Genomic DNA, 12,822 nt, shown 5'->3' on the forward strand with positions numbered 1-12,822 from the left:
TCCTTTCTTTCCTTCACGCCTTCCCCCAGATTAGCACTCCGTACTCCTTTGAGTAGATTATATCAAGAAGTGGAGACTTTCAGATACAGGGCCATCTCAGACACCTGGCTGACAGTAAACCGGATGGAACAGTATCGGACTGAATACAGAGGAGCTCTACTCTGGATGAAAGATGTGTCTCAAGAGTTGGATCCAGATCTTTATAAGCAGATGGAAAAGTTCAGGAAGGTATGAAGTTTCCTGTAGTTTTGTAGAAGGGGCTGCCTGATAAATGATGATGAAGCATGATTTTGGTTCTTCTGAGGAGGACATAATTCAGAAGCATTAAGGATGCCATTTATCTTAACTAATCTTTTCTGTGTGGGCTCTAAGGAAAGGCGTTTTTCAGTACTGTTTTCAACTTCAGCATACGTCTTTATAATATAAATAATATATATTTTTGAAGAATATTATCCAATTTTAAATACTTAGCTGTGATGTCTGAATGACTAATAGAAGAAGGTATGTCTGCAGTCAGAGGGGAAAGGGAAAATTGATTTTTGCAACTGAGAGTACAGAAAAACAGAGATGCTGTACTATCTGCTGCTAAATTTTGGGATGCAGTTAAAGACTAACACTTTCAGAATTGGCTGGGTTTGTATTTTGGGGAGGAGCTGTAGATCTGGAACTTATTTTTAAGTTCCTTATGTAGTTCGGCGTGACTCTTGGGCAACTACTAAACACTAAAACTGCTAGGAATGCACTCTCCATAAATCGTCTTTGTTCAGTGTCACTCAAGTTTGCTAAATTCCTCCCTTCCCAAAAGACTACCAAAATCCCAAGTCCTAGGTGGTAGTCTGCAGTTTTGCTACCAGGTTTGAGTATAGAATTTATTTGAGCTGATCCCGTTAGTTCAGGAATGTTCATGAGAACTTCACATTTGCTAGGGAGGCTCTAGAGCCGAGTTTGTTACAAGTCTATAATGTTCACAGTTTGCTGTTTATGTATGCTGGCTATCAGGAGGAGTTGGGATCTTAGGTATAACCTACTGGCTTGTTCTTTGAGTAAAAGCAGTAAAAAAATATACAGAAATTGTTGATAATTGAAAGTAAAGGTCTAATAAAAGAAATTGTATTAAAGTGTGTATATGTATATGCATGTGCATATGGCTTAGGGACAGGTAATGTATAAAAGAGAAAGCACTGTTCATCAATAGCTTAAGCAATCTGTAACTGAAAGTGTTTGGAGATAAAAGATACTTAATTCAGGACTTTAAAGAATAAACCATCCTAACAGGAAAGGACTGGCATGCATCTAGGCTGTGCCATTTTTTGTAAACTGAAGTGGTGACAATAGCAATTAAAGAAGGGATGGAGCAAATGATACCTTAGTTAGTCATCTAATCTTTATTTAATGCTTTGGTACAGGATATTCCTGTAAGTCTTGTGGCACCAGACATGTATTTTATTATGCCTTGTGGGAAATGTTTGTAATGGCAAGTTCTTGCAGGTAAAATAATTGGTATGGTCTTGGCCTCAGCCGATTGCTTGTGTATACTGTTTGATTTATTAGGAAAACACTTAAAAATGGAATGTTAGAATGAATAAAGCAGTACTGATAATGGTCATAGAAAACTGATTTATAACTTTCTTTCAAAACAAGTGCTATGGAAGGCATAAATTATATAGATGACAAAGTAATTAAAATAATGTAGGTTTTGTGCAGTGAGCTGCTATAGTTAAAAACTTCCATGTGAAATTTCAGTGATCTTGGATTGCTGTGCTTCAAGGTCAGCAAAAAGAGGATTTTTTTTTTTTTAAGAGTTCTCACAAAACTTAGTAGTAAGTGGAAATACTAAGTACTAAGTATTTTGAAATATTTCTAGGTCTGAAATCCATTACAATTCTGACATGAAGAAATGAATGTAGATTCTAAAATTCTGTACCGTTACCTCAAACAGTTAAAATACCCCAAACTGGAAAGTCTTTTGAACAGTTCTTTTCTCCAACTGGCTGTCAACTGAATTGGCAGAGAACAAAAAGCTCTACATTTTGTAGCCAACAAAGTAAAGAAATGCCCCTGGTATTCACTTCCCTACGTATGCCATCTGTGCAACAGGCATATCAAATTAGTCTTTGAAGATTTTAATACTTGCAGAAAGTAAACTTTTTCTTTGTTAATTTGGGGGAAAAAATTACTGAAATAAAATCCTCAAGCATAGTGTTCCTAGGTAGCTGTTGCTGAGCAAGATACAAGTGTGTTTTTTAGTGTTTACAAAAACTAATGGTGGATAAGGTAGTCCTAAATAATTAAAGCAGAGGAGTTTTTATTGTCTTTGTTTTCTATTTTTGCTTGCAGGTCTTAATTGTGCCATGGTGTGGCAGTGTAATGCTGAGGTTTTAGGGCTTTTTTTGAATGTGTAACAGCAATTTAAGAAATCATGCTAGTTTTGCATTGAGAAAGATGTTATAATTGCTGGTATAACGCTTTTGGTTCTAAAACATACCATTGCCAGAGAGAATTGTTTTGATCTGGAACTGCATATTGAGTGATACACCACCAAATAGTTATTGAAGCTGATCCTGTCAGAGCACTTGAAAAAAAATTTTCTTCAGACTTCTAATTGTAAAAATTCTAAGTATTACTTCAGTAAATTTTTTTATTTCAAGTAAACAGTGCTGGTTGAATGATCTTTAATGCACCTAGTGCAACAACAGTATTTATATCACTTGGTTAAAGGACTGTTTTTCAAGTATGAAGCCTTTTATAATATAATCCTAAATGTATCATTATGTATACAGATATGGTACTTGTTTTTGGAGACCAAAGCTAAATCAATCCAGATGGGGTTTTCATACCTTCCCTCAGAATAGCTCAGGCTAAAAGATCAATAGTTGAGTCAGTATTTTCAGAGCTGATAAAATCTGAGTTAAAACACTGGCATTTTGCAACTCTCTTTCAAAACAATGAGGTACATGAAAGAATTTTCTGATGCTATTCTTAAGGTGTCAGCCTAAGTATGCAAGACTCAGACTTTTAAAGTCTCTCAGAACACTGTAGAGCAACCTTTTTACAGTGTTGTTTGAAGATATCTCTGTGATTGTAGCTACTTGAGTCAAAATAAGGAAATAGGTGACGTTTTACCTTTCACTGCAGAATTCTATAAATGCTATATAACTTTATTCTTTTTTTTTCTATTAACATTTTTTATGAACAATCCAGTGCTGTTCTGGATATAGAGGTCTTCCATCCCAAGTTCGGAGTTTGAAGTGTTCCTTGAGGGATTCTAAACAGTGCAGTGGCAATGCTGTGATATTTAGGAGAATCTGAATGAGCTAATACCCCTTTACCAAATTCTCCGCACTGATCAGGTTTTTAAGGTTCTTAAATCTGGCCTGTTTTATCTGTCTGGAGACTGTACACTATAACATGAGCTGTGCTGTCATGTCGTAAAAATATAGACCAAATTGCCCAAGTGCTGATGTCCTTCTTCCAACTCCGAAAAAGTTAAGCTTTTCCAGGCATTTTCTGAGAAGGAATGTGACAATATGTAGTGATAGGCTATGATACCAGGCAACAGCCTTCCATGTGCAGCCTGCAGGAGCACAGAAGGGACTGCTGTTCAATTTTACATAGCTAGGCTATCTCAGATGCTTATACAGTTCAATATAAACTTTCTCATCAAACCTATGCATTTCAGTGCCACCCATAACAAGTAAAAAGTGAGAGCTGAAAAAAATTATCATGCTGACCTTTAGGCTAATTATAAGAAAAATTGCATCTGTGACATGATAGGTTATTTATCGTGCTACATTGATAAAACAAATTAATCCTTTCTGTATTTCTTTTTCCCTTCCATTCTTCTACTCCTCTGCTTTCCCTTTGTTCTGAGGCTTGAACCAAAGCTGGAGTATGTTTGTAAATACCCAGTGGCTATGCTGGGATCCCTGGGACAAGCTGCACTGCAGCGGTGTACTGAGAACTGGGTACCTGGATGTTTGGGCTCTGTTTCTCCCTGTTGTGTAGACCTCTGCTTTTGCCAAATCTGTTTTCCTAGGAGCTGTGCTTCTGTATGAACCAAACAAATCTCAGATGGGACAAAGAATGGGTTGAAGCTGCATAAGGGTAAAGAGTGATGCATGGGCTGGTTGCAGCAGAGCTTTCTAAGTGCTTTTGAATTGATCTGCTTGGCATACTGTGCAAGTCTTGTATCTGTCTATGGTACTTGGATATTACAGGAATTAATATTTGAGTTTTTAAACCAGTATGCATTGGATGGGGTGTTGTCTACAAAAAGAGTTGAGTGTTGATCAATATAGTTGCATGAGATCTGTGATGGAAACAAGTAGCATGGTTTGTGCTGGGCCTCTTTACTGAACCCTGAACTATTTCAGAGGTGTTAACTAAGTGGAATAGATCACACTATGGAAGAGATTTGTCAAGATATCCCCCCAAAGATCCTAAATTATTACAGAGCCCTTAATGTCAAGCTGTTACTTTGCATGCAACCGTTGAGAAACTTTCAAGCTTGCAGCTGAGTTGTTTGGATACAGTTTATCTCCACTTCTTCCTAGTTGTAGCCCTCTATATGCTTGAAACAAAATGAATGCCCTTAAATGGCATTTTAAAGATAAATCTGGCAAGAGAAAAGGAAAGGTGGTGAGAAAAAGGAAAGTTCAAGAAGAAGAACTCATAATGACATAACAATAACTTAAGCTATTGTTGTTATAAATGTACCAATGAAGGGAGTAGCTGATCTATGCAAATTCTCTTTAAATATCTTAGAAGAAATTAAAGTTAAAGCCTGTGTGGACAGCTGGGAGATAATGAAGATCTAAATAAATCCATTGATTTAAAGGTAAGAAGAGAAACACTGAAACATATGTATTCATTGTAAAGATCTCAGCAAGTCTGGATAAGATACATGTGCTGCAGCCTTTCAGTGAGGCTCAACACCTACATCTCTGTCCCCCTGCTGCCCCCTTGACTATTAGCACTGCCTGGCATGAGGTTTGGCTTGTGTGATGATGAAGGCACCGTACCACGTTACAGCATCATCTGCTACTCACATGTCCATTAACACCAACTGCAAACAGCCCTGCAAACCTGAAGGCACTGTGGAAATTTACTGGAGTATTATTTTAATTTTTTTTCTTAATTCTCTGTTACTTTTGAAAACTCTTGGAGAGGTGGGAAAATGCAAAAAGCCGAGGAAAGGAGAAAAACCAAATATGGTGCTGATCTTTGAAACAAGAACAGACTTGGCAGTTGCCATTCTTGGAAACTAAATTTTAGTTTCTGGTAAAAAAAAAAAGAAAAGGAAACCTATAGGCATTTAGAGGCTAGCAAACTGAAGAGCAAGTAAAAACACAGGTTTATGAGTTACATTACAGGTTGGAGGTTTTTTTTGTTTTGCATTTTTAATCAAATTATTAATGGGGAAAAAATTGCAAATCTGGATGTTGCAGTTCCTTATGAGTGATTACTGGGAACATGAATTTAACTTTACTAGAAAAATAAGAGCTCTTGGGAGCTGAGAGTTGAGAATATTGGCTGAGGAACACTAAACAAAGTTTCAAAGGATCATAGAATTTAAAGATGGAAAATAACTTGAAGTTTAACTAAACTCTCTTCCTGCCAGGACAAAATTGTACGTCTGTAATATATTTTCCGAGTGTTTTTCTACATCTAATAAATATTATTCAGTTGAGGGTGACTCTCTTAGAAGTTTTGTGGATATTGGTGATGTCCTAGTTCAATTATTAAAAGCCAACCAAAAGAAAATGTGCTAATGCTGATTACATCTGCAGACCATGTTGAACTGGAAAGTCTTCTGGTTTCCAAGCAGCAAAATACATCAGTGTCTTTGGCCATTGCAGTCATAGTGGTGTAATCAATAGACTCTCAGTTGCCATAGTTACAAATTGCAGTGTAACTGATAGATGTTTAAAGCCAGCTAGGGTAGTCACTGTTGACCAACTCTGGGTTTTAAAAACTAAAAAAAAATATTTTAAAAAGAAGTTCTAGACAGCAGTTCTCTGTTTCTTTTTAGGTGATAATTCCACATTAAATTCCAACTTCATCTAAAAAACGTTTACCTTGAGGTGACAATAATGTAGGCCTCTACATGTGAGAGGGGACATGATGGTGTTTGTGCTCCAGAGGTATCAGAAAGATCCGAGTAGTCTTAGTAGACCACTCGTTGGATATGCGATGTGTGGCACTGTAGTGTGAAATTTCAGTAATGATGGGCTTTCATAATATCTGTTAGAAATATGAGATGGTAAAGTCTATCACTTTAATAGATATGATTTTTATCACTCTTTGTTCAAAATCTTACTTGAAAAAAAAGCCCCCACCGAATCTCTTTGCTGATTTGGATTGCTGCTGCTCCTTGTTAGATGAATAGCTGAGGTCCCAGGAGATCCAGTAATACTCACTGCAAGATAGCTGCGTGCTCTAAAATTAGTAAGATGGTGTCAAACTGTACCCTGAGATCCTCATCTTAGTGTAGCAATGTGATGGCAGAGATGAAGAGATAACAGCATGCTCTTAGGATATGATGATAAGCAACACCTACACATATCACTTCTTGTGACGTGCCTGTGCCACCCAAGAGTGTGGTTGGTTTCTTTCTGTTAGGGATTAGCAGCTAAAACATGGGTTTTGAGGTTGGGTTTTTTAAATATGAAAGTATATTGTGTTGGAAATGCTAAATTTAATGATTTACCTAGAAATTATGGTAGTGAAAAACAAAACACACAAAAGAAGTTCAATCAAAATCTTGCTTTGTCGTTATTGCCTCTCCATGTAAAAGCAGATGGAGTTCCAGTGCTGAGTGTGTTTCTCTGTGCAGTTTATGCTGTAATGATTTTTGTGTTCTTCAATGTCACATTCAGTAACATGAAGTGGAGAACCCAAAACATTCCAAGATACTTCACAAACAAAATGCTCAAGCATTTTAAGGCAGTTGTGAAAGATGTACTTTTTTTGAAAACGTGACCTTAAGCAGAAATATTCTTCACAGTGAAAGCATTTTATAGTCTTATAACTTTAAATTACCATTTCAAGTACCATTTGTAAGACTCAGAGGAGACAATAATATAAAATCAATTATTTTCTGAAGCTATTTCATGTATATTAAATATCACTGATGGTTGTTAGTGGGTTGAAAGCAAAGTAACAACGTGTGATGGAGATGCCCTTTTAAAAGCATAACAAGAGTATGCCACTTAAAAATAGAAACAGGCTTCTTGGAACAGATTACATCATCTTTAGAGGTACTGCTTGTAGAATATAGTTGCTTCCAGAGATTAATGCTTGCCCTTGAGAGATGGTTCATCATCTGTTCAGTTATTTTTAAGAAAGAAGAGTTTGAGGTGAGACTCAGCAAAATGGCTGTAAAGTAAAACAAAATTAAGTGCTAGACTACAGATACAATATAGGTTTTTAACAACCTTGTTTCATGTAACCTAGCTGAAATTAAAAAAGAGTAGACTTGGTTTAATTGTGCATTTTCAGACTGGTATTTATTTCAAGAAAAGTCAGACAGACACATCCAAAAAAATTCTGTTCACTTAAGTAGCAGAAACTAAAATGTTTCAACAGAGTACAACAAATATATTAAAAAAAAATCAGTGATTTAAATCAAGAGTCTAACTTTCATGTAACAATTTTTATTAGTCCCTATATTAAAAAGACTCTCTCAAACATGGTGTGATAAAAATTAAGCTCCAAGTATTTTTCTCTTGTCTAATAATTATAGAAATGTGTAAATACTAAATTTAATATTGGATTTTTTTAAAAAAGAAAGGAACAACTGAACACTATTTTCACTTATTCCATTGTGTTTTGATCTTAAAATGGGAAAGAAAAAATAATTGCCTAGAGAATTTCTGTTGCTCACATGAAAACTCTAACCCTGCAAGCCAGTCTGTGTGGGCAAAGCTCCTCACCCATGTGGATCATTATGTGAATTCAGAACCTAAATGAAGTGTAAAAATGTGAACAGAGTAGATTGTGAAAAGAGAAATGAGACTTGGAAAATTCCCTCAGCCTTAATAATCTGAAAAGGCTAGGAGGATAGCTAAAGAAATATTTTTAAAAAATAAATGAAATACAGATGTGACTGAACTGAGAGAATTCTGCAGGAGAGAAGGATAAACAGGAAGGGGAATACAGCTGTTGGGGAAAACATTGTTTACACAAGAGAACCAAGTTTTTCTGTGGTCCCCACTGCCCAGGAATTCTTCTTATACTTTCCTAAAGTGCTTGGGCACATGCATTATGTAGTCCATCTGCTTTTACTCATAAGGCCTTTGCTCTTCAGTTATATGCTGCATAGGCTCTGAATGATTAAAAAGATGCTATGTTTGATTTTCCTCCTTTACATAATGAAACCAAATTAGACAGGATTAGCAAAAGTGAACAAGCAAAAGGTACTGTTCTAACCAAAAAGATGGCTAATTTACCACCATCTCTGATTCAGGGCTCTGCATGAACCCTGCTTAGATTTCGAATGTTGCTTCTTCTGTAGTAGCACAGTGTGATGTCTGAAAACCACTACAGAAAGACTTGGGGTTTTTTTGTAAGTTTGTACTCTTTCAGAGTTTGTATCTTGACAAAATATAATTAAATTGTTTTGAGGGAAATAAGGCATGCTTATTGATGTATTAAATGCCAACCAGGAACAGCAATAACAATGCAGAGGATTATGTACAGCAGGCTTACAAAGGAATCTTGATTATTAATGGGTGTCATTTCGTATTCTTTGCCAAAAGGTTAAATAGAAAGTGAAACACAAAACCTCAACTTACAGGAATTCTAGTCCTGCATTAACACTGTAAACAGAGTGGCTTTGCACTAAGGACAGTGAGAGCATCTGGGGACTGAATATTCAAGGAATTTGGTCATCACAGTGATTTTGTTAAAGGTATCTTTCTTGGAGCGTTGTTTGTCACGTCCAGCTATAATTTGCAGCTATGATTTGTGTCAGTGGCATTCCCTGTTAGTTTGTGCTTCTGCCCATCCTGCTGCCCTTCGTAATGGCCAGAAGTATGGTGCAGGCCAGCTTACTGTTTTACGGTGCTTTCGATGGGGATATTGTTACTGAACTTGAGCTTTTCGCGCCCCTTTGCCTAATTCCAGTTTATTCACTCCTCACATCAACCTACTCAGAAAGAACCCAGATTCAAGTAATAATCTTGCTCAGGCCTAGAAGAATTTAATTTGGATGCAAAGGAATTAAAAATATAAATTACATTTTTTAGCTATGAGGACATTGCACCTAAAGGAGTCAAGAAGACCTCCAAATAATCTGCAGTAAATCAGATAAACTGAACTGTGTAATTACTAGATGAATACAATCCGGGGCATAGTAGACATATTAGTTTTATGCTATATTACGATTTTCTTTACATCACCTCCCTGGTCTTTCTGTGTTCAAAAGTAGTAAAATTACCTGTTTCAGTTTTCTGCAGGAACTGGCTGTCTAATTGCTCTCCACTTGCCAGCATTCTCCCCTGTGCGCCATGTGGCCAACCATCGTTTGCTCTCAGAATGTCTAATGTGATTAACGCAATTGAGTTATAATAAACTCAGCAATTCTCAGCACTTTTAACACTAAGTCCAGGTTATGCCTGGTTTAGAGCTGTATAAGATCTTTCAGCTCTAAAAGCTTATTTCTTTGCTTTTGCCATTTATTTTGGTTGGCCTGCTTCTTGCTACAAATCTTTGCAATGATTTTTGGCAACTCAGAGACTTTCATGATACCAATAAAATGTAACTTTTTGTTTTCAAACTACAAAAACTTATTTGTATCTGTGCAAAGAACTGTTGGATTTTATCAACTCATTCATAGACATTTCAGGACAGGAGACGTTTCGAGTTACCAGGACCAAACTCTTCCCTAAAGAGGATATATATCCATGCATGAAAATGTGCATGCATTTGTAGTTTGCAATGGTATATCCAAGCACGCTGTGGTGGTAATGACTTATGTCTGCAGACTGACAGATGCGTGCTCCCTACTGGAACTGCATTTGAGGCTTGAAATGTAGAAGTCTATCCCCAAACTCTGAAGTAATGCTATTTAGATGAATGTCATTCTGTATTTAAGAGTCTCCTGGTCACATGAATGTTTTCTTTGTATGTCCTTGCTTCAAGGTCTCTATTAGTGTCAACATATGTTTTTTGTATTTTTTTTCCTTTCAGCCTAGTAAAGCACACATTTTAGGTTTGACTAATACTGGAACCTGTTACCAACAGAAAGTTGAGGCATGTATCTAGGCTTCTTAAAGGAGAAAAGAAGCAGATTCTCTAGCAAGGCTAGAAGCTATATATTTGCTGCCTTCCCTTCATTTAAATTGTCATTTCATGTTTATTCCCTTTTTAAAACAATTTGCATGTTGACCCAAGCTGTAAAAATTAATACAATGTCTTGAGGAGCATGTTAAGTTCTCTGCTCACTGATAATTGGAGAGTAGCCAGAAGGTGTAAGCTCTGAGAGGTAGTGCTGCTTTCATATACAGTTTATTCCTGTAACAATCCAATGTGAATGAGTTGGGAAGGGAGGCTGTGTGCGCTCCAGCTCTCAACTGTCACATATCACACTGCATTAAAACTCCCTCCTTTGATGCAGTTCAAAGTTAAACAGATTGACCATAAGTACTTTGTCTTTATGCTGGGTAAAATCAAAGGAGAGGCCTCGTGCAGACAGCAGTAATGTCAGCTGGGATGTTGCTGCTGACCATACCCCTTTATTTCCCCCTGAACCTCTCTTTGGAATAAGAACTACAGCTTTTTGGATCAAAGCTACTGAGGCCAGCTCCCACACTGCATAAAGTGTGGACACATTCATTTGGAGCTGATTTCTTTCTGCACAGGCAGGAGATAAGAAGTTGTTTAGCAACATGTAAGGAGTATGGGACTATGTGTTTGAAGAGTGGGGGAAGATTTTTTTAAAGGAAAAGCCAAGACTATATGTAGCTGTTTTTCTGGGGAAGATGTATGGCTATGCAGAGATGCTGCTTTTCTGAAAGGTGGTGCCTAGATGAAGCTGAACCAGGGCAGAACTCTTTGTAAACACTCACTGCGTTTTGAGAACAGCATCTATCTATTTAGCTTAGAAATGTATTTCCTCAAGCTTAAATTCAAGTAAACAAGTCTTAATAGGAAATAAGTTCTATGTAAACATACTTAGCATCTATTTAACTCAAAATTGTTGTTAAAACAGTTTAGTTAACGTGTAGAAAAATAACATACCTCCTTCATTTCTTGGGCTGTGGGCTCAAAGGCTCTTGAATGTTTTAAAATGGGGTGACTCAGTAATGGCTTTTTACTGTGCCTGGTTATTTTATGTTGTGCTGTGATCATAATTTTGATAATGACTTTGAGTGCGGTTCTGAAAAATTGAAGACTATTATTGCTTTCAGCTTATTAAATTTAACAGACTTTCCTTCATTTTACAGTAAATAGTGGTTGAAATTATGGAAGTGATCCACGTCATATATTTGAGAGTCAGTTGCATGCTGTATTTGATAGACATTTTTTTTAAAGCTGATAAATTGTATTGTCTGTGAATATTCCTTTTTATGTTTTGTTGCAATTTTTTTATGTTAAGCAATTGGATTCATATTCTGGGGCTGCACTGTAGGTTCTGTTTGTGAAAGCTGTTGTGAGACTTAAAGCTGAAGATTTTGTTGTCTGGTTTTTGGCTGAATGAACTTGCTGGATTGTGCTGAGAAATGAGACTTTGGTCAGGGCTGTGTCCAGCTGTTGGATAAGTGGAAAGGAGTCTGCAGAGGTGGCACTCTCCCCCTTCAGTGGGCCATTCTAGAAGGGCAAAAATCAGGAAGGAGGAGGAATAAATACCTCCTTAATTCCTGGTAATTCCTTAGAAAAAAACTTCAGAGGTCTTCTGTTGCTGTTGGGCAGTACCTTACAACCTGTTGTGTTTGTTGGGTTTTTTTCCTGTGAGGGGACAAAATAATTTTTTAATAATGAAGAAGAAAGTATATTTCTATTGCTGCAGGGCAGCTGTTCAGAATGTTGTTATTTAGTACAGAGAGCTATATTACTTGCCACAAATAGTTTTCATGTCTCAGATAAATTTGATTTGAATGTAAGGATACTTTGCTACTGCAAAGAGATGTTTGGGTCCATGTCTTTACACTACTATAGTGTTAATATTAGGAGGGAAGTATGTCAAATTCACATCAAAAAAGGTTAAAACAGTCAAGGAAAAAAACACATTCTCTTGAGGCATCTAAAATTAGAACATCTTGTTGATTGAATAGCAACTGTTTAATTCTTCAGTTCTTAGTTGAAGACTCTTTTCATATGAATTTATAGTATCTTTTATTGATAGGCCTGTTCTGATAAAATATCTAACCCAGTAGTAAGGCTGTTTCAACAATATTTATTTTTAGCAAACTGCCTTCTAAAAAAATAGAGCTAAAAATTATCTAGATATACTTTTTCCCAGAGGTTTCATGTAGATAATAACACTGTTTAGTATTCTAGTCCCCACTTAAAAACCATGAGTAAAATTTTCACCCTCTGGGACTTGAATGAGGAGAGGGGAATCATGATGGATGCTGGAAGATAAGCTAGGGCTGTCCAGGTAGGTCCTATAGGTTTTGGCAATCAATTTCCAAAATTCAGAGCTCAGATCTTAATGTATATGTAGGCTTCTAGGGTACACAGGGGTACAAAATTTTTTGAAAGTAAAGTACTGAGATGTAACCTCCCCTCTGCACTGCAATTGCAATTGTAGAAATGTTGGAGCATCTGAAAATTGCCCCCACCCCTTCTCCAAATGAATCTGTGTGAATGCAAAACTTA

General features: G+C 36.6%; 1 protein-coding gene across 5 annotated transcripts in view; it reads left to right on the forward strand.

The window, feature by feature from the left end:
• Positions 1–12,822, forward strand: part of ICA1 (islet cell autoantigen 1) — a 71,020-nt gene that overhangs the window by 21,074 nt on the left and 37,124 nt on the right. For all 5 annotated transcript variants that reach the window (XM_032702945.1, XM_032702955.1, XM_032702959.1 and 2 more), the window contains one exon: positions 30–228. In XM_032702945.1, coding sequence (XP_032558836.1) covers positions 30–228 — 199 coding nt within the window. The remainder of the gene's footprint in view (positions 1–29; positions 229–12,822) is intronic.

This window comes from Chiroxiphia lanceolata, chromosome 1 (genome assembly GCF_009829145.1).
Source record: "Chiroxiphia lanceolata isolate bChiLan1 chromosome 1, bChiLan1.pri, whole genome shotgun sequence".
Classification (NCBI taxonomy): domain Eukaryota; kingdom Metazoa; phylum Chordata; class Aves; order Passeriformes; family Pipridae; genus Chiroxiphia; species Chiroxiphia lanceolata.